This window comes from Clytia hemisphaerica, unplaced genomic scaffold, assembly GCF_902728285.1.
Source record: "Clytia hemisphaerica strain Z4C2 unplaced genomic scaffold, Clytia hemisphaerica genome assembly, whole genome shotgun sequence".
Taxonomy (NCBI): Eukaryota; Metazoa; Cnidaria; class Hydrozoa; order Leptothecata; family Clytiidae; genus Clytia; species Clytia hemisphaerica.
Genome location: NW_027103808.1, coordinates 86770 through 114642, shown reverse-complemented (window position 1 = coordinate 114642; position 27873 = coordinate 86770). Strand labels below are relative to the sequence as shown.

Sequence of the window (27873 nt, the reverse complement as noted above, 5' to 3'; positions counted from 1 at the left end):
CAACAGAGGTGTGGTACCTCTTCTTGAATACTTCCAAATCTTGAATTTTTTGGGGCCTGAGTTTGGACCTTCACTCCCTATTATCGAACCCTAATTCTCCGTCACCCGTTGCAACCATGGTAAGCCACTACCTTACCATCGACAGTTGATAGGGCAGAAAGGGTAAGTAGAATTTTAGGAAAAAACACAGATTAGCTTTTAGGCATTCTGAGCCTCGTGTTTCTTAAAAAAAACAAACGTGTAATTCAAAAAAAATTATTAAGGCCAAAAAGGTGGTTTAGAGACATCCATCATAAAACCATTTAAGTCCAAAAAATCTCATACAAAATATAGGACAGTACCCGGGAGGGGGGGGGGTACTTAAGCAAATGGAGGGTACGGTATGTGCCGCACTTAAGGGTACCTTTTTTGGATCTCCAAGGTCCTGCTAAGGGTCAGAAAAATCAGCAAATGGAATTTCAGTCCCTCTAAGGGAAAATTTCTACTTTTTATCCCGGGGAGACCGAAATTTGGTCAAAATTGGTCAAATTTGTCCCTATAAGGGTAGTAAAATTCACAAAACTTTCCTTTGTTTTCTCCTTTTTAGTCCGGTAAGGGTTTTAAGGTAGTACGGTCTAGTTGTGCAAATATTGTGCACAAAGGCGTAAAAGCATGAAACTTTGCACAATGGTAGTTTAGGGGTCAAAAATGGATTTAAATCTCAGACCCAAAAAATTGACACCTGTTTGTGTATTTTACAGACCAGAATAGGTTTCCAGACTAAAATGAAAATTCTTTTCTTCAAAGTATGTCATGTTACATACCGTTGGAAAGCATTTTTCATACCCGTTCAGAAAAACATTACAACCCATATCTGAAAATGAAACCAATAAAAGTTAATGGGGAAGGTTGTTTGAAAAATGACCGAAAATGACATAATTGCTGACGTCAGCAAAAATTCCAGGACCACACAGACACGTTTATTTTTGTGAAATTCAATAGAGGATCTTTCAATGACCAAATGGATAGCTTTGCTTGAGAGTTAACCTCGCTTGACATAGAATATGGCGTTTTCATGACCGGTCAAAAGCCTTAGGCTAAAGGGTTTGCACCGGGCATGCCCATGGTAGAGGATTACTAAGGCAAAATTTGTCAACCTAACAATACTCAAAAAAACTATTGTAAAATAAGCTTGCAGCTGATCTAACCAATAGTATTTAGTACCTGAGAGGTACTCTAATTGAATTTCACAAAAATAAAACCGTTTGGGTGGTCCTGGAATTTTTGCTGACATCAGCAATTACGTCATTTTCGGTCATTTTTTAAACAACCTTCCCCAATAACTTTTATTGGCTTCATTTTCAGATATGGGTTGTAATGTTTTTCTGAACGGGCATGAAACATGCTTTCCAACGGTATGTAACATGACATACTTTGGAGAAAAAGATTTTCATTTTAGCCTGGAAACCTATTCTGGTCTGTAAAATACACAAACAGGTGCCAATTTTTTGGGTCTAAGATTTAAATCCATTTTTGACCCCTAAACTACCATTGTGCAAAGTTTCATGCTTTTACGCCCTTGTGCACAATGTTTATGACTTTTAGCACATTTAGACTGCACTAAGGGAAGAAAGTCAGGCGACACCCCCGTCAGCTCGCAACTCTAGTACCCCCCAGGCAGTACGTAATAGAGAAACAAATTAAGACAAGATTAAGGAAAGCTTATATAAAAAAACACAACAAAAAAACTTACAAGATAAGCAATACTTTTTAACGACTTTAAGTTTTTGAAGTGTTAAAGTTGCATAAATATTGATAAAAATTACTTATACAATACTCTGTTTAAATATTTCTAAAATTAGTCAACAAATCTGTTATTCATGAGACAGAAAGTTAACAATACTTTCATAAGTCAAAAACATGATAACAGTATTAGGAACCTGTCTCATGAGATGAGCACCCATACCACCATAAAGTCCTGTCCATCCTTCGTCTCTGTAAACTTTTTGAAGTGTCTGCAAAAATCCTTTATAGAGTTTGTCTTTTGCACTTCTAACTGATTCTTGACGAAGCCTCGTCCGAGCAACTTCGTGTGGATAAACTGCAACTGTAGCACAACATTTTGAAAGAAATGCAGAACATATATATCCCACTGGGGAAAGCTTTTCATTTTCACTTGTTGAGCCCATCAAAATTTTCATTCTTTCGTAAAGTACAAAATAAATCATTGTTTCTGAAGCACCAACGTAAGACGCACAAAGTCCTCTATAAAATCCACCGATTCCTTCATTTTTAAACACTTCTTTGACTACGTCAGTTATCCTTCTTTGTTGACCTGTTGCACTTAAATCTAATTGCATTCTAGTTTTAACAAACCATATTGGATTTGTAAGTGTAGATACAGACCAGCTTGCAGATAGTGCTGATAGCATATGAGTCCATGAACTGTTTGATAATTGTGTTGAAGTGAAAAAAGCTTTTGACTTTGAATAAACAGCAAAATAGATTGCCCTACTGGGTGCAATTCCCATTAGGTTTGGCACAAGTCCTTTATAAAGTCCAAAGAAACCCTCTGTTTTAGCAATGTGCTTCATATATGAATAGACAAGAAAGCCAAATCTGTTGGAATTGTTTGCTGCTGTGACAACTCCATTTGCTGTTGCCAGATTAGATGCTGAAGCTGGGGTGAGTTTGACAAACGATGACTGCAATCTGGTTTGTACCACATCGAGTGGGCTGGTCACAATAACTCCAGTTGTACCAGCAACTCCACCCGCAACAAAATTCACCAGAAAGCTTTTCCTACTTGGTTTCTTGATGGCTGCTGGTGGGGTGGTTATCAGGGTTTGTTTGGTAGCTTGCTGTGGACAAGGCTTCGTTGAAGTTGATGACAGCATTTTTTCAGAGTGAAACACAATACTGTTTCTACTAAGTTGCAAAGAGAAAAGTTTTCTTGAACATCACCTGCACCCAGTTTTGTATGACTGTCAGAAGAGAGTCTTTCACAAAAGTGAGGGTGATGAAAGCGCGCTTGACAATTTCACAATTTTTCGAGGAAAAAAACTTGACCATTCATTTTTATCTCGCAAAGTTGGGTCATCGAGGCAAAAGATTCTTTGGTGTCCGGTAATTTTATTTTTGCTCTAATACTGTAGGTTTTCCGCAATAACTAGCGCCCGAAATCCTGCGAGTTCTTCCTAACCACAGATATCTAAGCCCGAAGGGCTAGATAGGCAACTTTAAGCTTTCTCCAGCAAAAAAAAGTGAAGCAAAAATTTGACTATTTAAATTTCGTGCCGATGGATAGGATCTAGCATTTTAATTGTTTTCGGAGCGCGAGATCAAAAAACGTAGGCGGCAAACGCTATTTCACATCTCTCAAACCGGTGAAATTGCATATTTTAGTCACGTGACTCTGTAGGAAATCCTTCCAAAGATGAGCTTCACTTTTTGATAAAAGCCGCAAATCTAGCCCTTCGGGCTTTACAGATATCTGTGTTCCTAACCCGTGCTGTTTTTAATGTTTTGAGTCATCGAGACTTTTGTTCACTTTCACTTTCGATTTAACCCAAACCTCTACACACTCCTCCTGCCTCTCCCTCAACAAATTTGCGTCAAGTCAGTCGATTTGGGTATCGATGATTACTAGACAGAGGTTATTTTAAAAACTCGTTTATTGCACGCATGTGAATGTGATCAACCCGTGTCGCTTGTATAAAGATTATCGAGGATATGCTAAACAAAAAGTGAATGGGGAATACCTAACAGAGCCCCCCCAGCGGTTGGCGTGATGGCGGGTTTTTCGTGGCGTGATGGCGTGAAATTTTGAAAAAAACGGCGTGATGGCGTGAAAATGAAGTGCCGGCGTGATTGTGAAATCGACTTTTTTTAGTCGGGATGGCGTGAAATTTGCAGTTCAGCGTGATCGTGAAAATTATATTTATTACTTGAATCGTAATTCTATGCCCATTTTAGCCAATTTAGAGGGTCTAAATTCCAAAATTTTCTTGGTCGGCCCCAACTATGGTGGGGCCTCCTATAGATCTCATTTTAAAACATAAAAGAAGATTTTTACTTTATCTGATACAGAACAATAAAACGAATATCCAGTGAAATTTCAAAGTTCTACTCCTTTTCTAATCACGAATAATTCCAATAATGCCGATTTTGAGGGAACTCACGCGAGATATGGGTCTGATTGCAGTGGTCGAAAATTAAAAATTTCTCCCGTCGGCGCAAACCATGCTTGCGCTTCCTCCGTAACTAACATTTTCCTCTCTTTCTTAGATGTTTTTTTTCTTCAGGAAAATATGTACTTGTAGCAAAACCTTAAACAGAAAGAAGCAACAGGTTTATTATGAGATGTAATTTTGAGCAGATTGACATTGATCAAAGGAATCCTGTGATGTTTAAACCAAATTTTGGAAAAAAGAGAGTCAATGAGGGCGATTTTAGCCATACTTAATCGAAAAATCGCAAAACCATGGTTGCGCCTCCTCGTTTCCCTTTTGAAAACAATTCACGTTAATTCACAATTAATACCCATGGGTCCCGTCAACCAGAGAGGACATGGCCCCTCATGTTTTTACCAAAAAAAAGCTACTTGTACTTTTAAAAGATTTCCATTATTTTTACATGAATTATTTTTCCAAATTGAATTGAAATGGGTCCTAAAATAGCACTTTGAACCCTTCAAAATTCAAAAATTTTCGCCGTTGCCCAACCATGGTGGACTTTGTCAATTTACTCAAATATACCTCAGCCCCCAAACCGGGCCCTTTGATGTGACCCACCAGTTGTCAAACAGCTTTTGATATGCATAAGTCATGATTACGTCATTTTTCCTATTGGAAACTCGCGAAAAATTGGCATTTGACCCCTGTGTGTTACTAAAAATAGAAAAACAGAGGTCAATCCTTTTAGATTTTTCAGGTGTTTCCGATAGGAAAAATGATATATATAATTTTGACTTACGTGTAAGAGAATGCCGAAAAACTGATTAACGACCAATGATCTAAAATTTGAATGAATGAATTTATCCAGAGAATATGAGCGTGAAAACTAGATTTTCTAGGCGTAATGCACAAATCAATATGAGCGAGCTGTGGATAAAAATCGGCACCCGTCAAGTTGGTACGCAAACGGTCAACATGGTACAATCGGCCGTTTCAGTCAACATGGTACGGGCAATCAACATGGTATGAAACAACCCTTATCGGGACTAAAAAGGAGAAAACAAAGGAAAATTTTGGGAATTTTACGACCCTTAGCGGGACAAATTTTGATCTTTCAGGGGGTAAAAAGTTGAAATTTTCCTATTTTTCCGACCCTTAGCGGGACTTTGGAAGTCCAAGAAAGGTACCCTTAAGGGTGGCACATACCGTACACTCCATTTGCCTAAGTACCTCCCCACCCCGGATTAAAATCCTATCTCTTCTGCTGGTGAAAAGATTTTCTTAAAGGCCGTTCTCTAGGAAGGTCTGCGATTTAGACGATGGTGGCCTGTAAGCATCATGGCACATGAAGAGTGTCGATAGTGATCAAGGAACCACAAATTCATTATTTGCCCAGCCTTCATTACCAAAATCGAAATTTCAATTTATTTCGATAGCCTTGAAGGCTTAATTTATCTAATTTATGCAATAATCGAGCCGTGCACGTTGTTCGGCGACCAAAAAAAAGCTAAGTGGGCAACGACCTTTAGAGATAAACTCATGAATATTCTGTTTTTATTTTGCATTTTTGATATAAAATCTCCAAGGAGATGACATCAGAAAATAATTGTATCAATATACAGCATTTCTTTTTGAAATGATCAATCTATTAAAATATGAAAATCAAACTTGACTTTTCTAAAATCATAGATAAAATTATCGTACTTAGTTTTGCAAAGTCAGAAGGTCGGAAGAGGGTCTCGTTAAAGATATTTTATTCTAATATGGTCGAACACCGTGGCCCGTGCATACGGAAAGGGCAAGCAGCAGAGGATCAAGGAAACGTCTTTTAGTTTAACAAAATACTATCCAATCAGTATAGTTTTCATATTTAATTCTGTTAGAAAAACTTTACAATTTACTAAAATGTTTTTTGAAAAAAAATGTACTAAATGGAAAAAATTTCCAGTAAATGGGAAACATGGAAAATTATTGCTGGAGTCAAAACCTAACACAACCTCTCTCGTCAATCAACTGAAAAGCTGACTTATCTCGTATAATTCAGATGATTGCGCACTCATTTCGACTAAACCTCCTTCATAATTCTCATTCGTCATTTTCTTTTATGAATTGGAGAAAAAACAAAATTTTTCACAAGAATGGTTGAAGTGTTTGCTCTTTTTTACAGATTTATGTTGATTTTGATAACTCATCTCGTGTTCTTATTTGACTTTAAACAAGGAAGAAGGAAATCTTTTAGATTTTCTTTCTTCAGTTTGGAAGTTTTCTTGTGCACAGTGCCGATCGAATTTCAAATCGCATCATAAATGCAATTTGTACCAAGGGGGGCTTATTCCACCAGGCCAAATAAAGGATGAGTTTTTGTTAGGGAAACCATGATATGACACTGGAGTATGAGAAGGTACCTTGCACTCTAACGCAATTCCCTCGCCACCCACCAGGCCTCCTTATCTGATGGAGGAAGGGGGCTTGCACTTTACATTTCAGTATAAAATGGCGACTAACTTTTTCCTTTTTTGATAAGATATAAAAATACTGTCTAGATATGATTTACAGAAATAAATCCTAATCCTAGTTTAGTTGTAGAGGGTGCTAAGCTTTGGATGAGCCAATAAAAATCAAAGTTTATATTTGAGGTTGAGGGTATACTCTTATCATCAAAATGTCGATCGTACATTTCTTTGTTTTTCATTAAAGTTATATTTTGTTATTCCAAGGCCAACAAAAAGATCATAAAATGAAAGAAAGAAATGATTGGACGAACTTTTAAAGCAGATGCAAAAAGCTGATAAAACTTTAATGAAAAAAATCTTCACTATTGCTTTACGTGTTCATTATATAAAAGCTGTGTGAAGGACCAGTATACAACATCGTGAAATAGAGAAAAGAGGTGTGTGAAAAGAAAAACTTGAAAAATCAACATAATTCGATACTTATATCCAGGGTGGTCGATTGCTATCTTGAGTTACAAAAGAATGATCGAAAACTCAAACGTGACAAGCGATTCCCTGTTTGGTTTCCATAGTGAAGAAGTGAGTTTGGGTATTATTGTTCCGATATGTATTGTCATGGTAACTTTTGATCTGTTTACCATCACCATGTTGTTGTCAAGTGAAAAACTGCGAATATTACCAAACTACCCGATCATTAGCTTTATGTTTGCAGCAGCCATTCAAGATTTATTTGCGATGCCATTATATCTGTATCGATACCTACACACCAAATTTGTGGATGATCATCTGTGGGTTTGCGCAACATATCGGTTCGCTTACTTCTACAGTGGACATGCGATGAAGTTGAATCTACTAGTGGTCAGTTTCGATCGTTTGTATTCCATCAAACGTCCCATGACGTATAATAAAGTCATCAATCGTCGAAATATGTTGGTAATCTTGTTGTCTGTTTGGATCTTTGTCGCAATCATCGACATCATGCCATTTTATATGAAAGCTGAAACGAACGAGCGATGTGGATATGTACCGACATATGTATGGAGTTTGACAGTGATTACTATCTTCAACACCATTCCATTCTTTATACTTGTGTGTAATTACTATGTCATATGGAAGATAGCTTTCCGTAAAGGGTTACATGACAGGCGCTTAAGGGACAGTGTCAATAGTTTCACTGAGAATCAATTAGATCGAGAAAAAATCAGATCGGTTGATAAGTATTTTCACGATTCGAATTCGAATGAATCAAACAATTCATATGAGATGACATCACTGGTATATAGACGAAAACAACTTACCAAAACTGCTTCAAAAACAAGTGCATTTCAATTCGCGATGGAGTTGAAAGCAACAAGACTGTCGTTGGCCTTCATGTTCACCTACCTGCTTTGTTGGGGACCTATGGCCATATTCTACTTAGTTGATAATATGACAAGAAATTATTTGACTAGAAGTGATGAAAAACACTTGATGATCGCAAGGTTTACCATCAAAATGATAAGTTTTTCATCTAGTGCGTTGGCTCCTTTGGTTTACATATGGAGGTCCAAGTCATTTCGACAGGAAATACAACGAAAATGTTTCCCCAAAAAGTTTAGACATATGCGAAGTTTATCATGGATTAAAAATAGGTCTCAAACTTCTACATAGGCTTACTCAAGGACAATTTTTTAAGCACGTATTATATGTAAATCTTTAGATAAAATAGTATCTATATATTTCTTGTTAAAATTGTTTTTCAGAAAACTAGAATATTTACAGCTCCTTAATTTACAAAATGTCGTTCTCCTTATATTTGTTGTATCAGTTTAATATTTAGAAGGGGAAATTTTCCTTTTAAATAACAACGCAAAAAAAATGTGAATCTTATCAAAAAATATCATATGAAAAATAATCCACCTTCGTCTACATCAAAAACAATTGCTAATAAAAGATAAGAATAAATTATTACTGTATAGAAATTGTATGTGTAGTATATAACCGAGGTTTTCTATTCCCATTCCTAGTCTACTATATCCCTCTCTTGTAATTTGAAGTTTTGGGATGAAAAATAATCCGTCTAGAAAACGTTTCGAATCTTTTCAATTTTCATTATCTTGGAATTGAAATACGGTATAAAATCTTTTAATTAATTTCTTAGCCTCAGACAGTACCTTTAAAAGTTTTATTTTTCTCCAAAAGATGAACATCTCTTAGGAGTTAGGATTGTTTCGGGGTTTCAAATAAGACAAGACAAGGGAATATTCGTCACCAAAAATATTTAAAAAATAACAGAACGAAACATTTTCGGTTTTCAAAACCAAACTTCAGCTCTCCTATTCAATAAAAATGTTGTTATGCCGTGGTTTGATTCAATTAGTTGACGGTTTCCATTATTCAGTCATGTTCTATGAAAAAGGTTGACCGACTCACAGAAGCAGATGGGATGCCGTCATAACCCTCTCTTCATTTCTACTGGAATATCTCTTTATCAATCTTCTCTTTCACATTTTGAATGACCAACTCAAAGAAACTCCTTTCATCTCCACCTAACCTCAATTTGAAAAAGAGAATTTCTCTATCAAGTCCCCGTTGACTCTGGCGATTTAGATTCTAAAGCTTTGCACAACTCTTCACGATAATTCTCATACTTTTGCATGACCTGAAAAATGAACAAGGATGGTCAAAGACCTGAAAATAACCAAAACTATGAATATTTTGATTCAAATATTTTTGATAATCAAAGACATTGTATGTGACAGGTAGAATGAAAGGCCTAAAGTATAATAAAGAACAACAAAAATTATTTACCCCTGCAATGAGTTCGTCTTCTTCCAGTTGAAGAATCTTCAGGAAATTGTTTAACTCTGGAAGTTCGAAGTACTCCCACTGAAACCAAAAATGACGTAGAATTGATTAAACAGAGTAAAAGTAAATAAAGCCAAAAAGAAACACCAACAATAACAGAGCAAGATATAAACAAAACCCTGCCTCATACTCATCAAAAATGACGTGACGTACCTGTACTTTCCCATCTTCGTTTTCTTTAAGAGCAAAAGTTGGCGATCCATCTTTTGAAGCACCCCATGATAAACATAACACCAAAGGATTCTCTTCGTCGGGTATACGTCGGTACATCACTGAAGTAGAAATTGATTATATTATGGTTAAAGAAATCTAAATTGAACTTGGTAAGAATGAAGGGACGTCTAAAACTACATCTGTATCATGAATAGTTTGAGAGACCTTTTTATACTCAAGCCACTACGATATCGTTGTGGACTTTAATAATGTTATGTATTGATTATCATTTTGATTTTATCCATTAGTCGACCCATTGAAAATTTAGTACCTTCTTTCTCACGACTTCCAGGTGCTTCATTGGTCCGTTTCTCATAGAGAGCGAACTTCTTGGGATTATCCGTAACGTTGTATTTTGCTAAAAGTGCTTCGATCACCTATAATAATAAAAATGAATGTCAAACTTTGTCAAAGCGGATTATTTCATCTTCAATTTTGAAAACAGTAATTCTCTATCTAAATATCATCGCCGAAGTGGCAAAGAGTTCAGTTCAGTTTTTCAGTTGGTGGGGGGGGGGGCCACCAGGCCTGTGACACAGGGGCTGTTGTAAACTTTAGAATTCTTGATATGCATAAGGCAAGATTACGTGATTTTCCCTATCGGAAACACCCGAAACAACACCAGAATGTGGTGAGTGAGTTACCAAAACTAGCAACACATGGGTCAAATTCCTGTTTTTTCGGATGTTTCCAATATGAAAAAAATGATGTAATCTTGACTTGCGCATATCAAGAATAAGTCACCAACGAGGAAGAAAGAAATATTAAAATGCGGAAATGTGTGAAAAAGCTGAAATTACCTCACGGGCTGTTGTTTTGCTTGTGACGTGTAACGGTTTATAAGTTCCTTTCGGCATGTAGAAACTTAAACGGCGAGACGGTCTCTGATATGTAAAAAAAGAACAAGTAAAGAGAATAAGGACGTCAACAGCGTGTTCAAAATCTTGCCACAGTTTAAAAATGATTTCGTTATGCGAGGTTACTTGAGAAAAGCATATTGATTTGTAAGTAACTTGTATTGAGTAGAGGAAGGTGAAGGTTCTAAAAGTCAAATATTTACCCTTCCTTTCCTTGAGCCCGTAGGGATGAGAGTTGCAGGGTCGTTTGCGAAGATGGTAGACGAAGCAGTGGAAGACTGGGAACCAATCCCTGAATCATCACTAGTGGACGTCCTTCGTTTGATGTTGGTGTCGATGTTGAAGACGTCTGATATCGATTTCCGGTTCATGGATTTGTTCTTTGCGACAGCCTTTTTGAGGGTTAAATTGCTGACATCTGAAGATACGTTGACAGGTCTGCTCAAGTTCATGTGCACTCGTATGAAGCCATCGAATGTATAATCTTCGTGCTAAAATGAAGAAAAGCAAGATTTCTTTCATGAGGGATAATTCTGGTACAACCTAAATATGAGTTTCATCAGAAAAATGGAATGAGTTGCAGCTTTAGAGACGTTGGAAAGTTTCAATCAAAGATTAAAAGGATTATCAAGTTCAGACTTCTTTTGAACGCAATGACTACATCATGTTTGAAGTAACATATCAAAACTTTCCTCAAACAACTGCTTGATCAGGGTGCCCAACATGCCAGGAACCATAACAGGTTTAGTTGCTTAGACGCTAATTAACCCACTTGACCAATCAAAGAGAGTCTATTTTCAAACTGCATATATCAAAATAGAAACTATCAAATTGTTTCAAAATTACGCATAAAAAACATTGAAAATTATATATTAAATGGCAAAGTACATGACCAATATCAAGAAATTGATTGCGCTTTGATGGGAAATAAACGTACCAGGGTCATTATTAATGATGATTCTTTATTATATTCCTTGATTAATTTGCTCAATTGAGATATGGAGGACACATAATTTGGCAAGTTGTTGTTTTTACGCTTTAGTGTGGCTGCACCATCCGTTACATCGTTCTATAAACATCAAAATAAGAAATTTAATAATATCCCAAATCCAGACAGACACAGACTTTTGGACAACCCATCTGTTATTATACCCTAAAAGAAGTTGATAGTAGATAACGCAGAAGGATCACAATATTGGTTTAACAAAAAGGAAAAAAAAGTCTTTTTGATTGAGTTTCTTTATAAAATCTCGAAAAATCCTCCAAAATCCCTGGCTAAGAAAGACTACATATCAATCACTTGATCTAATAAACATTTCATCCAATAAAAATCTTTGTCTAAAATGAGAAAACCTACTATCTTTAAAGACCTTAAATACAAAACTAAACTATCAAAATTTTTAAGAAATGAACTAAATTGCTTTGAATAGGAAAACCTATAAAACTAGAGCGAACTGTAATAAATAAGCTGAAAACTGAATAAAATTCACAAATGATAAAGCATATAATTACCCTTTCTTGCCATGCTTTAGGATCTGTTAGATCAATAATTTCTGCTTCTGGAGTAGAAGTCGGGGTCACGTCTTCCATGCATAGGTCTGCAAAAGCTTCTGCATCACTTCTCAAACAAGAAGAACTCTTTAAAGTTAGATCTGACAAACCTTTTAATGTTAAATCTGCCGGTGGCGAACTTTTCAATGTCAATTCTGGAGAACGTTTCAAGGTCAGATCTCGCGAGCTTTTCTTTGCTAAGTTAGTTGCAAATTTAAGCATGGTTATAACTTGATTCTTAAATAGGTCCGAATTGTGTTCAACGAGCTGATAATTTCATAACATTTTCCTTCTCTCGCAAACAGTAGCAATATTTGATTCTACACGCTTTCTCAAAAACTGAGTAAAAATTGTGTTCACAAACTTCAGTTCAGAACTTGAGAGAAAAAATATGCATCCTATACAAATAAAGAGAGAAAAAGATAACAGAGCAGCCAGAAACTTGATTCAGAAGAGCATGATATACAGTATATGAATGCATCAATCTATCAATCAAACAAAATACGAAGAAAATGGTCCCGCTTGTAAAAGATTCATGTTCTTTCTGTGAAGAATCCCAGCGTATTTGATTTACAGAAACGATGAATGATTTTTTCACATTAAGAATTAATAGATGAAAAAGGGGGAGGGGGAGAAGTACAACCATGATCTCACTAGCAAAAGAGTTTCCTCGTGAGCAGAACTACAGGTAACTAAACATCCTTCCTTCCTTGAAAACTGTGAACGAAATTGAGACTTGTTAAGAACTTTCTAGAAGAATCTTTTAATAAACGAAAGAAGAGATGAAAATGAAAATAAAGTTCTCACGAGTATTTCCAGAGTTTCTTTGGTGAGTTCTTCTCTTGACTTTTCTGTGGTAGGTTTTTTGGGACATTCGAGATCAACCAAAGTCACACATTTCGCATGGCACGTGTACCGACAATCTAAAGATATAAAGGTACGTCGAGTTTTAAAGTTTTAAATTTTCTGATCCAAAAGAACGTGCTAATTTTAGATTTTACAAATTCAACTTACTCTTGGGGAAGCAAAATTATTCAATTTTCGCGTCTTTTGAAAGCTGCTAAAACTTTCGGCGGTGAAATTCGAATTCAAAATCTTTCAATAGACCGAATCAACATCTTTTTTTGAGCTGTATTTGAAAATGACATCATACTTCATATAACATCCATGCATGTGAATAATGAAGACGGCTAAATTTACGGAATTAGTTAGACTCCTCCTTTCATAAGTCGACCTTGAGATTTTTAACCGGCATGAAAATTAGCTTTTGGAACTTACAGACATCGACGTAGCATTCAGTCAACGGTAGAAAAGTACTGGATAAATCGAATGAGCGCTTCTCGCGCAATGCGTAAAAAGTTAATTTCTTTTTGTTGCCGTGGTGACTTCCTGCAGCAACGTTTTTCATATCACTCGTAAGATAATGTAACGATTTCATCAAGAAACACAATATCCAATTCCAAAAATTTTCTCTGCTCAGTGCACCACATAAACAAAGAAGAGCTCTTACTAACACACTGCTGAAATAATACGTCTTCTACTCATTACAGCTCAATAATTAACAACAACAAAACTGAATAAAACAAAATTGACCACAGAATTTTTCAGAAAGAAACCATCACACGCAGATTTATGTCAATTGGACGAGAACAAAAAAAAAATGTTTCAAAACTTTTTGATTCTCGTTAGGAAGATTAAGTCCATTCTCTGAATGTGTTTATGTGCCCATGTGAAAATATTCACTTTAAATTCTCAGACGTATGAAATAAATCACCACAAAAATGATACATTGGTTCTGACTCTGCTTGGAGATCCAATAAAGCGAGCAAAGAAAACATACAGACGAGAAAGACAGAAAATATGATATAATGACACAAAATAATTATGATACGTCCAAATGAAGGAAAAAAAAGTTGTTTGCAATCAATAAATTCCATTCAAATTACCTCAGCATGCATTTGAAGGTTGACGAAAGTTCCCAAAGGAAGTGAAAGATGCAGGTCAGATGGTTTGTGGTCTGTTGTTGGATATTGTGCAGGCCGATGGGTGGTTGACAAAGAATTTACAGTACAAATTGACATACACGCAACAAACTTAAAATATATCTTTGACATAATAGCGGTAAGTTGTATAGTTTAAGAGTGAAAAACACTAAGTGCAGCTGGTTCAAAAGTTATTTTTTCAATGTTGCTTAACAATAACGAGTGGTTTTCTTGGCAAGTTACATAAAGTATTTAAAAAATGGCATCTGGTCAAAATATAAACGATGTCCGAATAGCTTCTCATTCAAGAAGAGGGTGAAGAATGATCGAATGGCGTAGTATACAGGGGGTTGGATATGATATCGTTTTTGCTAATGTACATAGATATCTTGTGATTGATGTCTAAACACCATAATCTCTTAACAGACGATAAGCTTTGTGTGAGAAAACTTTTGTCTTTATGCTAACGTGACCATTTGTTTTGACTGAAAGCTTGTCACTAAGAGTAGTGGTTTTAAGCTGTTTATCAAACAAACGTTTGAGGGTTAAAAGTATGTACAGGGAATTCGCGGAAGGAAATTCGGAAAAAATAGCACTTTGTTTAACACTTTGTTTGCTGATAAAACATGTTCGATGAAATAAATGCAACGATTATTGATAGATTGATAAATTGATAGAAATAGAGATAAGAGACTAATCAAAGACACGGAAGGGGGCGCTTAAAACTGCTTTCTGAGATCACCCTTCACTAATAATAATGCACGGTCTTGATTTCGAAAGCAATTGACCAAGAGGCCCAAGAGAAGATTCGACCGTCCCAATCGGGTAACAGGCTTTTAAAGCATGTTGAAAATTGCCCACCTCTGTGCAGAGGGGTCTGAATCCCCCATTTTTATTTCAGCCCCCCTATATGTGTATACTATTCAAAAAAATTTTCGCATCCGCGCTATTTTCAGCAGCAGTCCACCAGTCATTCAAAACCAAAAACATTGAAATTTGTATCAAAAATTATAAAAAAAGAGTTTAATAGCACTGCAGGCGAAAATTTAGCTATCTACACTTGTTTTTTAGTTGTCGCACACCAAATATCTAAATCAAAAGTTGCTATCCCCCCTATTGTAACTTGACCCCCCCCCCTAAAATTTCAAACCCCTCATTTTATTCGGAGAATCTACTATCCCCCCTATAAAGCACTTCTGAAAAAGTTGGATCCCCCCTTAAAAAAAGGGGGGGGGGGTTCACACTCCCCAGTCATTGTCATTTCGTAAATCGTTAAATAAGTACAAGTAAAGGAAACTTACATTGACACCTGACAGCTTGCGTATACAAGCCCCAGATAAAATCTTCACACATATCACACCATGTTGGTTTGTTATGATGTTCGAAACGATGGCCATTGATGACTGTCGTTTTGACAGGTACGAAAGGAGTTTTCTGCTTCAAATCTTTCAATGTGACTATATCATATTCTTCCTTCTTTGTGTAGTTGACACCTTCAATACCTCGCACGTAATCATATTTGGCACCTAATAAATAAAAGAAGAAAGTTGGTTGGTTAGAATTCCTCCTCATTCTTACAAATAACGATTTTCAACGACCAGAGTGACGTAGATTATATTATATCTTAGATCGTGCATTTTGTGATATGTAGATGTTGTGTTTTCAAATTTGACTTTCTTCGCTTTTTACAAAGTTAAATTTTGCTAAATCCATCCCCCTGTGTTCAGGCTAGTTACCTGCTATGCGTTTACCAAACAAACTGAAAGATACCTCAAAATTCATACTTCTTGATAAATGTCTGATCAAGTTGGTAGTTTTAGAATACGAGCTTCGTTAAATACCATGAGAGAATACACCAACGCAAACAGAAAAGAAAAAACTTCCATAACAAGTAAAAAACAAGATTTTCTGCCTGTTTTGACAGCATATCTTTTCTATTTATGTTTAGTTTAACTTTTTAACTCAAACTGTTGCAGTATGCTTTTCAAAAAATGACGCTGGATAATTTAATCTTGTGAAATTTTTAAGACGTTATCTAACAGAAAATTAGATCACAGATCTATCACAGAGAATGCTGTTAAATGAGGGGGTAAAATGTCTTGGATCAGGTAAAAAAGCTGATGTAATAATTCATTAGAAAAGTCAGTTCAATTCGAGCTATTCATTACACTTAAATTGGGTTCGAGATAACTACTAGGGCTGACTAGGGTCAAATGAATCGACATTTCAAAGGAGCTCGCATTTCACAGCTGTAATTGATGTCGGTATATCCTGGTAAATCTGAACCCTAAAGATGGGTTGAGTGATAATGTTTTTGACTATTCCATATTTCTGGTCTTCAGTAGAAACATCAAAGGAAAAGAAAAAATGACACCCTATGATTGTAAGAGGCAAAAAATCTAAAACCTGTCATTTTGAAAATAGAATCAGACAGGCTCAAAAAAGGAGGGCAGATTTTGAATGGTCGAGCTAGCTTGCTATTTTGCCAGTATTTGGTGAGTGGAATAATTATAATAAAATTCGATTTTTAAAATCGAGACCAATCAAAAATCGATGGAATTCGTTTGAAATAGTGGGTCGAATCAGTCGAAGTCAATAATAGTCTCAGAAATCTAGATCTTTTCGATTAGACCGATCACTTCAATCGACTTCGACTGACCTCAAGGGTCAAAATAATTGGATGGGAAAAGTGGCAAGAAATACATATCTTTTTTAGGGCAGTCGAGTCCAGCTGGCTGGTTCTTATAGAATATGGCTCTTCTTCATTTTTGTAGCCTTAGGGGTTAGTTATTAAAATACATTTTATGGTTTTTACAGCCTTTTGTTGAATTTTGAAGGTCCAAAAATTTAATGAAAAGATCTGTATAAATTGTGCTTACTCCATGTTATAATGGATGTGAGGAAAAAAAAAAGCTGGAGTAAACTAGAGCTTTTCAATTAATTCAACATGACATAATGGGTAGGCAAAGGTCTTTACAAAAGAGGCCAGACTGAGAACAAATGTAGCCATTTTAAATTATCATTTAAAATGCCTATTACACTTACATTCGTTCTCAAACCTTTTGTAATAATGACCAGTCTTGTGCTGCGCGAGAGTGTTAAAAATGATCACAAAATGTATTGAAAAAAATTGAGTTATTAAGTCAATACTGGGGTACATAATTTATAGAACATGTGTGTCGGATTAAGGAACAATCATGAAATCTTAATAAAAATAACTGAGTGGTAAATCATGATTATTATACCAAACACCGCCAGTTGATCTAATGTAAACATTCCTCATTCTATCATCCTTTTTGCTATCTTTAGAGATAGAAATAATAGGAAGGCTGGTATCACTGAATGTATCACTGATTGAGATTCGAAATTTAGATTAAAATTTTAGAAAAAATTTAAATTATCTCAGATCACAAAGTCTAAAATTTCTGAGCTTGGTGCAGGTAGATTAGTTTGATACAGATTAGACCTTTTGCTAATCAAGATACTAATTTGACTCCTGAGATCAGTGGCAAAAGCTTTTCTTAATGACTCCAAAAATTAATGATATGATAATCTGGTAGTAGATTAATTCCAACATGTTTATTTTTATCTTAGGCAATTACTTTTTTATTTTCTAGTTTACGGAATCGCCGATGTTTTTTTTTGCAAAAATGAAATAAAAAAACGGCTCTTCCGACCCTGTACTAATCAGCCATGGAGGAAACTTCTTAGAAAAATTACATTTCAAGCAGTAAGTGTAAATAAAAGGGTCCAGTGCTTTCTTTAATGGCACTTAAACACAATTTCCCTACTAAAATTGTTCTTTAATTTTCTGGTATGTATCTAAGTTTTCTCCAACATTAAAAGTTTGAAAAGAGCAATTTTATTTTTATTTTTTTTCCATTCTCCAAATGTCAGTAAACCAGGAAATAAAAAAGTACTTGCCTTATGTGTTTTTTTTTAAATGTCTGCACTGAGTGTCTTTCAATCAGCAATTCTGTTCTTTTAATTATACTCATCTTTAAAGATGGGTGTCGTAATTGGGGTATTCCATTTTTAAACCAGACAAAAGGTTTCAATTACCTTTACCAGGGGGGTCCGAGCTCAGTAGTTTTCAAGTAATTTTCTTGACTTCTGAGGATGTAAGTACGTGCAATTCCAAGTTTATAATCGAACTCTGGTTGAGATAGCATGGGCAGACAAATAGAGTTCAGGTTTTTCAAAATTGGGCGTATCCGCAATTAAACCTATGAGTAAGATGGTCCAATAGACCTTTTGCTATCTATTTTGCTTTCTATCTTTTTAAATCGAGAAAGCAATTATTTTTGGCATAATGACTTTTGAGAATTCACGTCAAAAGACAAAGAATGTTTCAGAGTTTTGTAAGTTTTGGTACATGATTTTGAAATTCATCAAAGCGACTCAGAGCAAATAACATTCTTCAAAAAGACTACAATCAGAGCCATAACATAATTGGTAATTTTGGCTATTTTACCATTTTACATGAAAACCTTCTAAATTTGTTTTAAAGCATGATTTGGACCATTTTGAAGCGTTTGCTACTGAACAAAATCACTTTTGTGTGAAATATTTAACTTTTTGAAAAGGTCCAATTTACGAAAAATCAAAAACGTGAAATTTTGACTTTTTTTCAAGTTTTAGTCCCTAAAATTGATGAAAGAGGAATTTTGAGCCCGAAAAATTGCTTTAAACTTAGAATAAGACCCCCTGCTGAACAGAATTTGGCATTTTTCAGTTTCTCAGACAATCAGTGCCATAACATATCGGCAATTTTGGCTATTTACCATTTTTTGAAAATTGAAGTTTAAGCAAGATTGTCAGTTTCGGGCCTTCAACTTGATTTCATGGAACATTTCAATCTAGGAGGGATTTTATTGGTTTATAAGCTATATTTCAAGCCCTATCAGACCATTTTTGAACTTTTGGATCCTCAGATCCTAAGTTTCTAAGTCTTAAGTCTAGCGTTAAAACTCAGAGTTAAAACTCTACTCTTCCAACCTAATTTAGAGTGCTTGTTTGTGGTTATAAAATTTCGTGGGGAATTTCCCTTTTGTGCCAAGTATTTTGAAACTGATTGTAGTTAGTTGTCAATAGTTGTCAATACCAATTATATATATATATTTTAGAATAGCCCATTAGATGAAGGATGTTGATATTAGACAATTTTATATTATTAATAATAATAATAATAACAATGAAATCTGGCTGGATCTGGCCCAATAATGCCTGGGCCAGAATGTGTAATATGTCAGTATTCCACTCGATACAATCGAAACTTATTCCAATCAATGACCAATCGATAACCAATCTATAGATTGAATGGATATGAATCAAGCCTATTCTAAAATCTTGAATATTGATGGGTTTTGACATCAATTAGTTAAAGATTGTGGTCAATTGATATATCTTAGATGTTGAAAAGTTTCCCCAAAAGCAAATTTTGAAAAATGCATCGGCCAAAAATGCAATTTTGGGTTATTTTGGGGGTGGTGTATTGAAATTTGACCTCAAATTCAGTTAATACACTGTGAAATGGGGAATGTAGTCCTTTTCAAAATTATCAAAAATTAGTTATTACTAATACCGGAAGTTGGTCTAATGTCGAATATTAGGAAGATCGAGTTCACTAATAGACAAAAGTTTTTTTCCACTCTTATTGCCAAGGGAAAAAAGTTTCCATCAACAATTTGGACTTTCCTATATTCCTATCTTTAAAGAATGTTGTCGAAATTAGAAGAGGGGTGTCAACATTAGACCAACTTACGCTACGGTAGTGTTCCAAAGTATCTGCTTGACCCCCTGTATGACATTTTTTTTAAATCAACAAATTTATGCTGGATTAATTAGTTATTCAAAAGAACATTGAGTCTGGTTGAGTTCTCCCAAATGACTATTCTGACTAAAACGTGTTGGGTGCTAAAAACCTCTCCTGATTTTAATGCTGTCTGTCAATTATCAATCATTATCCAACCCATCAATTCGTCGCATCAAAATAAAATAGCTTTAAGTCAATTTTTGTTGTTTTGAGAAAATCGACTTTAAATTATTTTTCCTTAAATCCTGAAAAACCATTACCATTTGAAATATTTTGGTGTTATAAACTTTAAGTTAAAATTCTTATTTTTCGAAAAGCTCAAAATCAGGCCACTTTAGGTTGGTTTTTGATAGATTTAAGCCAAAAAATCGATAAAAAATAGGGTGTAAAGCACCGGTATGGTTGTAACTCAATTTACCAAAAAATGGACTTAAAGCTTTTTTATTTTGATGCAACGAATTGTTTATGAATTGGAAAAAACTATTGATTATATCAAGAGGGAGAATCTGGAAGATATTCAAACAATGCCATGGGGCCATGAGGAAATAAATATTTGTTTTACAAATATCAGACGGTGTCAATAGAGCAAATTAAACAATCAATGAATTGAACACGATTGAAAGTAATCCAATAATTGTGATTTAATTGTCAAACGCAATCGAATTGAAAGGCGAGACCAATTTAATTTGTTGTTCTACGGGCAGATCGTTAGCAAAATATGGGTCGGTTGGTCGGTCGGTAAAATAAAAATAAATTTTCATTTATCAGGGTTGGTAAAGTACTGAAAATGTTTTCCAAAAAATATCTGGTTGAAAAATTCACTTTTTTTATCTTCGATGAAGATCATAATAAAATCTTAGTGTATGGAATGCTTGATTTTCTAAATTTTTCAATTTCTTGAATTAATTTTCAGCTTTATTCAAATTTGATTCTTACAAATAAGCAGTGTGTAAAATATATTGTATTGGAAATTCAATATTATTATTTTTTTGATTTTAGCAAAAATAGAGTCGGTCGGGACCGTAGAACAACAAATTAAATTGGTCTCGCCTAATTGAATTTAACCAGAATTTGCAGTTCAATTGCTTCAATTTTGTTCAATTGTATTAGATTATGTTCAATTGCTCTTATCTGATTTTACGATGGCCTATTGGCGGGCGTCCACGCTAATGCTCTAAAGGAGCGGGCTAATATAATTGCAATCAAACTTATTGATCATATTTGATGATCAATGGAAATCAATTGACAATCAATCGAACCAATCTACGGCGCACCAAATCGGTGCGCCTATCTTTGTTAAACCATTACTATCTTTTTCAAAGCGATATCATACTATCTTGTTAAAATGATATTATCTTGTTAAAATGATATTATCTTGTTAAAATGATATTATCTTGTTAAAATGATATTATCTTGTTAAAATGATATTATCTTTGTTGAAACGACACTATCTGTTAAAGTGATACTATTTTTTGAAACAACACTATGTTTTTCAAAACCATACTATCTTTGTTAAAATGATACTATCTTTTTGAGAAGACACTATCTTTTCGTCCTTTTTCAAAACGATACTATTCTCCTAGAAGGTGTCTTTTTGTGATTGTGGTTTCACAAAATTTATCTGCCAATAAAAATCACAATGGCTAAAAGACAGGGTCCAGAAAGACTTGGGTGCTCGTGAGTTAGAGAGGAATCTTCAACCTTTCTACCAGCATTTAGGATGACGGATTGAATCTACCCTTTTCTTTGTTTTGAGCAGGATATTTTTCGAAATCTAGTGATGAGTTTTACTTTTATTAATCTGTGTGAAGACTACATGGTCACGCATCACAAATGTTGTTTCAGTAAATATCAATTGAATATCTTACATGCTTAACTTCAGCAGACTTTGAATGCTTCATTGAAGATACAAACAGGTTTGTTCTATCATTGCTGAAAGTTTGAGAAAATCCTACGGACGCAAAAAATGTTTACAACCAATTACAGGCACAGTCTGCTTATACTTACTATGTTTGCTAGAAGATTCTAGGCAAAAAACGATAAAAACAAGACACAAACTTAATCTTTTTATGAGTGCTGTAACAACTCACTAAACTGTCATTTCCTATCAAAATGTTTCAAATATGGTTCCTTCGCGGGGCTTTGAAGTTAATATTAGGAAAGTTATGAGTTAAACAAATTGATAAAAATCAGCAATATTGGATTTAAACATAATCCATTTTGATTTATGAGCTATATTTTAAGTATTAAAAGGTCTTAAGACCCATTATCCATACATACATACAAATTATATGACAGTCTAAGCTTAAACTCCTATATCAGGATTAGAAACTAGGCTAGTCTTACCTCTTTTATCTTTCCCTTTACATTAATAATACAATGCTGACAAGTTGACACAACACATTGACAAGTAATCCCTGTGAGAGAAGTTTATATCAAAATCTGCAACAAAAACGAAAGTGGTCTCTTCTACTGATTGTTTTCCGGCGCTCCTTTGCAGCTGTTTTTCAAATTTCCACCAATAAGATTGCTGCATTTCACACGGCCCTTCTTTTTGGCACCCGTGGCCTCTCAGTGCTTTGCACGACGGACGGCTGTAAAATCCGAACCCTTCATATATTCTTTTCAATGCGTGATCCTAAAAGGCTTAGGTTTTTTCTCATCTTCAATTTACTGAAGAAAGCGGGAATTTTGATGCAAGAGTTAGATTGTCAACAAAGTGCCGTAAAAAATCATTGAATAAAAGAAGAACTTAAATTCTTAAACATTTTCGTTTTGAAGGATTGGTGCAAAAAAGTGAAACATGAAAAGGTTTCATTTTTTATTGGTTCAATGGAAATAGAGGATTTGGAAAACTTTCTATGTTTTTTTTTTGCACAAACTCTTGTAACTATGGGCAAGCACCCTGTTGCTAAGATGTTGGCTTGAAATCGAAAGTGAAGCCACTAAAAATTAAAGCAAAATTAGCCTGCACTCCAAATCCCGTAATCTTGATCATTGATTATAGGAGTTTAAACATAGACTGTAAGATTGTATAAAAATAAAAAGTATATACCGGGTGCACCAAAAAAAAGTATACAACTTTGTCGAGATATTGTGAGCTTCAGGATTTATATTTTTTGTTCATTCTTTTTTTATTGTATAGAGGATGCTCTAACTTGAATTTTGAGCTATTATACATTAAATTTGAAAAAGTAGTTCAAAATTTATTTCCAAAAAACTGACTTTTTTTCCACGTCGAAATTTCAAAAAATCATTAAAAACAGCAATCACGCTATAAATAAGACAAAATGACAAAAACACAATTACATTGTCTTTTTGATTCTTTTTTCTCCTATCTTATATTTTGCCAACGGTTTGTCCATCTTATTTACACGTCATGAATATTTTCAACACCAGCAAACTTAATGCAAGTTCTTTGAGCAACTAGTTGAGGAATGGTGATTTATTTATTTTTTCTCACGTAGCACACCACACCTCTCTTGGAGATTTGCAAAAAAAAATTTCAGCCTTACCAAAAATGTTTTCCCACATGGGAGTAGCTTGTGTTACCATATTCTGAAATTCCATAACAAGTTTTGATGAACACAGTTGCATTTTTTGGTATTTTTTTGTGTAAAGAAGGTGAGTGCCAAGAGAAAAGTTTGCTTGCTGTTTTTAATGATTTTTTGAAATTTCGGCATTAAAAAAAAGTCAGTTTTTTTTACATCCTTCTCGCATTACTTTTCAACCTAATGAAGCTCAATCAGTTAAGCATCCTCTAAATAATTTCCTCCTGAAGCTCGACAAAGTTGTATACTTTTTTTTGGTGCACCGGTAACGTATATAATTTTGCGCTACAGTAAGAGAGTTGACCACAAAGTAAATAAAAGTGTAAGGTATACATAATAGATAGAACTAGAGTAAAATGTTTACGTGGTTGCCAGAGAGTATTTAAATTGTCAAAAAGATAATCAGATAATGTTGATAGATGTTGATAAAGATAGTGTTGTTTTAAAAGAAGATGATAGTATTGTTTTAACAAAGATAGTGTCGTTTAAAAAAAGCAACACAAACTCACCACGGAAAATAATGTTGTACATTATATGTAGGCTTTTAATAATTATAATAATGTCCTACATTATAAATGATGTTGCGTCTTGCGACTTCTGCATTAATAACACGCATGCGTAATTTGTCGTTCTTTTAGACCACATGTAGTTAATTGCCGTGATAAACAATTAGGAATGAATCGGTAGGGGTGGTTCAGTCACTTTTCGGTCGGGGTTGTGGACGGCCAAAAGTGGACTTTTTTTATTCTTCCTTTTTGACCCTTTCGATATTTTCGATTTTTGATTATTTCGATCTTATCAGTTAGGGTCAGGGTTGGAGCTCGAAACATTGCGTCATTATTTAGATGATCTGGAATGGATGAGCACCAACTTAAAAGGGAAATGGTTAAATCTGTTAAGTGTAGAAGAGGCTTTCTTTTATTTACTTGAGTGTAGAAAGGTCCTTGAACAATTTTTAATGTACTACATTATAATGCGCGACATCATTTATAATGTAGGACATTATAATTATTAAAAACCTACATAAATGTACAACATTATTTTCCGTGGTGAGTTAGGACTGAAAAAAAAATAACATTGTTTTAACAAAGATGGTCTCATTTCAAAAAAGATAATATCGTTTGTAAAGAAATATCTTTTTTACCGTATCGTTTAAAAAAAGATAGTAACGTTTAAAAAAAGATAGTAGTATTGTTTTAACTAAGATAGTATTGTTTTACCAAAGATAGAATCGTTTTAACAAAGATAGTATCGTTTTAACAAAGATAGTGTATTAATTTATTTCCGCTTTGCCTTTGGGTGAAGGCTTCTTCATAAACGCGAAAGACATGTATCTATTTTTCAGATCCGGCATGTGGGAATAGTGTCAGGACCTGCAGACGACCTGGTAGGGTTGGGTATGGGTAGCGACTCCAGAAGTCATGCAACTTTCGTTGACGTCAAACCAAATGTTTCATTTTTCTGTGAACTTTGAACCCTTGGAACTTTTTTTCTATGTATGCTAAAGCATTCCGGTTTTTACTAAATGAAAGCCCGTGATCTTAGCTTTCCAGTGGTATATAACACTGTGGACACGGGCTAGACAGCAAATTGGTAAAATGCCGAACGTTTTGCAACATTTTGAAAATTGTTTGCCGACGGGAGAAAAAAATTTGCAACTATCGAAGAACAAATGTGTCTGGAAACGGAGGAAAATGTATTTGGAGGCTGAAACTTTGTATGTGATCAGAAAGGGTGAGGAATTCAAAATCACAATTGCTATTTAGTTCTTTCATTTCCATGTTTTTGTTAACTTTTTTGCTTCTTTCGCATGGGAATGTTCCAAAAAAAATTTTTATTTCTGCCGAAATGGATTTTCTTTTCTTTGGGGTTTCTCCTTTCAGAAAACTTCTTCTTTACTCATAAGTTTTTTGTTCTCCATTTCCAGAGGCCCCTTGAAAGTGGGTCCTACCACCTTTTTGAATCATTCAACTTTCCGCTATTTTCTTCAAAAACAAAAATAAAACAATGCAATGTCTTCTTTTTTCAAAAAAAGATATATCTTTCGTTATTTTGATAAATATACTAAATATTTTACAAATATTCTTATATAATAATATGTGACCCTCCAAACGATTTGGAGTACATTAAGAGACCGGTCTTGGTGCGGTCGTGCTCGTGCCGCTTTCCGACTGGTTAATTGTGCGTGTAAAAGTTGAAAAAAGCGGCCAGAAGAACGCACAGTGCCGTATGGTCCGTGCGTACAAAACGCCGACTAAAGCGGACGATGGTGCGGTCCCCGCCGACTAAAGCGGACAAGCGTTTGTTTATATTTCTTTCGGTTGCTGTAAGAATTTCAGCCTCGAGTTCAAGCAAGCAAAACAACAACTTGTTTCTGGACACACAAAAAGAACTTGCGATGTTCGATGTTCGATGCTCACATGTGAATTCTTGAGCTCAACTTTGTTTATTTTGCCGAACGTTATAAAATCGGCGAACAGTCATGTAAAAAACCATTCTAAAATGTATGCTGTTTGTTATGATTTCTCGTTTGCCGGCAAACGTTTCGAACGGCAAAATGTCCGCACCATGACCGCATTGAATACCGCACTTATTCAAATGGTGCTCTTTAGTGACCGATCGAGTGCGTTTGAATGGATTGTTAGAAAAGATTTCTGGATGATTTCTGGCCGATACAATGGTATCATTTTACCGCACGATAAATCGTTTCGCCGCTTTTTTGCCGCACATTTTATCGATCCGTCCGCACCAAGACCGGTCTCATTTTTAATGTACTCCAAATCGCTTGGGGGGTCACATTTTTAACCCCGAAAGAATTTCCCTCCAAATTTGAGGTCTCTAGCTACACTAGAAAAAGAGATATATGCAAAATTTAAGAAGCATGACTGGAAATTTCTTTTTTTTTCTTTTTTGACACATTTTTCGAATTTTTCCAAGCTATTTTCCTAACCTTTTTTTGACATTTTTAGTCAAATTTTGACACTAAAATTTGAATATCTTTACAACCACTAATCCTCTGGAGGCCTATGACCCCTCATTTTCTTTCTTTTTCAAAGCTCTACAAGATAGGATAGATTTTGAAAAATCTTCTGGAGTTGCTAGTATGGGTGTGGTTTGGGTGTGGTTACGTATCAGATTGGCTAGGAATTGGGTTATTATCAGTTAGGGTTAGGGTTGTTGGAGCTCGAAACAAACACTCTTTTGTGATTTTTTCTTAATACAGTCTGGTCTGTAGTTTGTACAATATAAATAGTCGTCAGAAACACGTTCCTGGCATGAATCCTTGGCGCAGTCGATATGGCAGTGGATTTCAAAACATCGAAACTTTACATTCTATAGTGAGTTTGAATCCCGCCGTTGGCGATTTGTCTGTAAGTCATTCAGTAAGTTAGAAAACATAGAATATAACTCACAAAGAACCTGAAAGTCAGAAAGACTACAAACAGTTAGTCACACTAGGAAATTAAGCTTTCAGAAAAAACAACATCAGTCATCTACAGGATACATTTTAACAACAAAGATGAGAGACCTGAATCAAGTTCGCAAGACAATATTTAATTAAAACTTGAAAGTTGGAAACAAAATAAAACGTGCAGCAGCCAAAATCAACCAACCAAAATTTGTCATTCAATTCCGCCCGAGACAGTACTTCGTCAAATTAGTTTTCAAGGTTGGCTTGGCTCAAATTTTTTCATCTATGGCTCAAATTTTAGGCAATTTCTCAAAGTTTTTGAAAATGTTAATTTCATTAAAAAGCGCCGGGTTATTTTTTCATGAATCCCTTTAGAAGTTTTGCGGCGCATTTTTTTGCTTGAGAGTCAAGTAAACGATATAGCGCTTCCGCAGCATTAATCTTTGATAAGCATTTGGCAGGACGCTAGTGTGACTAACTGACAAACACAAGAGACTGGAAAGTACGAAACAAGTCCAGATCTGTCTTTTGTCTTTATGAAGAAGCCACGACCTTGCCTTTGGCACGCCATGCCATACATACCAATCGAACATTATTCAAAAAGCAATATAGGTATCAAATATTACCCAGTCGAATGATGGATGGGCCATTCCATTGAAATTTAATTGCGTTTGACAATTTAATCACTATTATTTGATTGTGTTTGATTACATTCAATTGGCTCGATCACCATTCTTGTTTGAACTTAAGTAGGGTGTATGATGAAATGGCAAAAATTGACTTTTTTTCTGGAAATGTTATTTGGACAACTTTTTCTGGTAATTTAATCTATTTGAAGACTTTCTGCGAAAAAATTAATTCAAAATCTTCAAAATTGACCGTTTGCCCCAGGGTTTTGTAAAATCGATATTTTCGAAAATTTGCGAAAAACAGGGTTTTTGCCTGAAAAAAAATCCTAAAACCAGCTGTGTTGGTGCTACAGCCCTGAAATTGGGCCTAAAATGTTCCTTGGAAAAAAGTAGGATTAGAATGTAACAA

General features: G+C 34.9%; 2 protein-coding genes and 1 pseudogene across 7 annotated transcripts in view; 1 reads left to right on the top strand and 2 right to left on the bottom strand.

The window, feature by feature from the left end:
* Window positions 1-1728: 1728 nt before the first annotated feature.
* LOC136806484 (solute carrier family 25 member 36 pseudogene) lies at window positions 1729-3066 on the bottom strand (annotated as a pseudogene). The gene has a single exon (XR_010846570.1). The product of XR_010846570.1 is annotated as a solute carrier family 25 member 36 pseudogene (transcript).
* Window positions 3067-6957: 3891 nt separating this feature from the next.
* On the top strand, window positions 6958-8302 carry LOC136806481 (octopamine receptor beta-1R-like). The gene has a single exon (XM_067063063.1). The coding sequence runs from the start codon at window positions 7130-7132 to the stop codon at window positions 8255-8257; it is 1128 nt and encodes a 375-aa protein (XP_066919164.1). The 5' UTR covers window positions 6958-7129; the 3' UTR covers window positions 8258-8302.
* Window positions 8303-8848: 546 nt separating this feature from the next.
* The window catches only part of LOC136806479 (ras association domain-containing protein 1-like), a 33347-nt gene continuing 14322 nt past the window's right edge, over window positions 8849-27873 (bottom strand). For 4 of the 5 annotated variants that reach the window (XM_067063059.1, XM_067063058.1, XM_067063060.1 and 1 more), the window contains 9 exons: window positions 15359-15583; window positions 12883-12998; window positions 11462-11593; window positions 10728-11015; window positions 10468-10551; window positions 9939-10044; window positions 9608-9726; window positions 9398-9475; window positions 8849-9248 (listed from right to left, as the gene is read on the bottom strand). In XM_067063059.1, coding sequence (XP_066919160.1) covers window positions 9168-9248; window positions 9398-9475; window positions 9608-9726; window positions 9939-10044; window positions 10468-10551; window positions 10728-11015; window positions 11462-11593; window positions 12883-12998; window positions 15359-15583 — 1229 coding nt within the window. In that variant the 3' untranslated portion in view covers window positions 8849-9167. Of the gene's footprint in view, window positions 9249-9397; window positions 9476-9607; window positions 9727-9938; window positions 10045-10467; window positions 10552-10727; window positions 11016-11461; window positions 11594-12882; window positions 12999-13353; window positions 13870-15358; window positions 15584-27873 lie in introns of those variants that run through there. The other variant, XM_067063061.1, reaches the window with a different exon arrangement.

Bases quoted from the DNA above. Each gene is read 5' to 3' on its own strand.
- LOC136806481 (XM_067063063.1), top strand. From the start codon at position 7,130: ATGATCGAAAACTCAAACGTGACAAGCGATTCCCTGTTTGGTTTCCAT.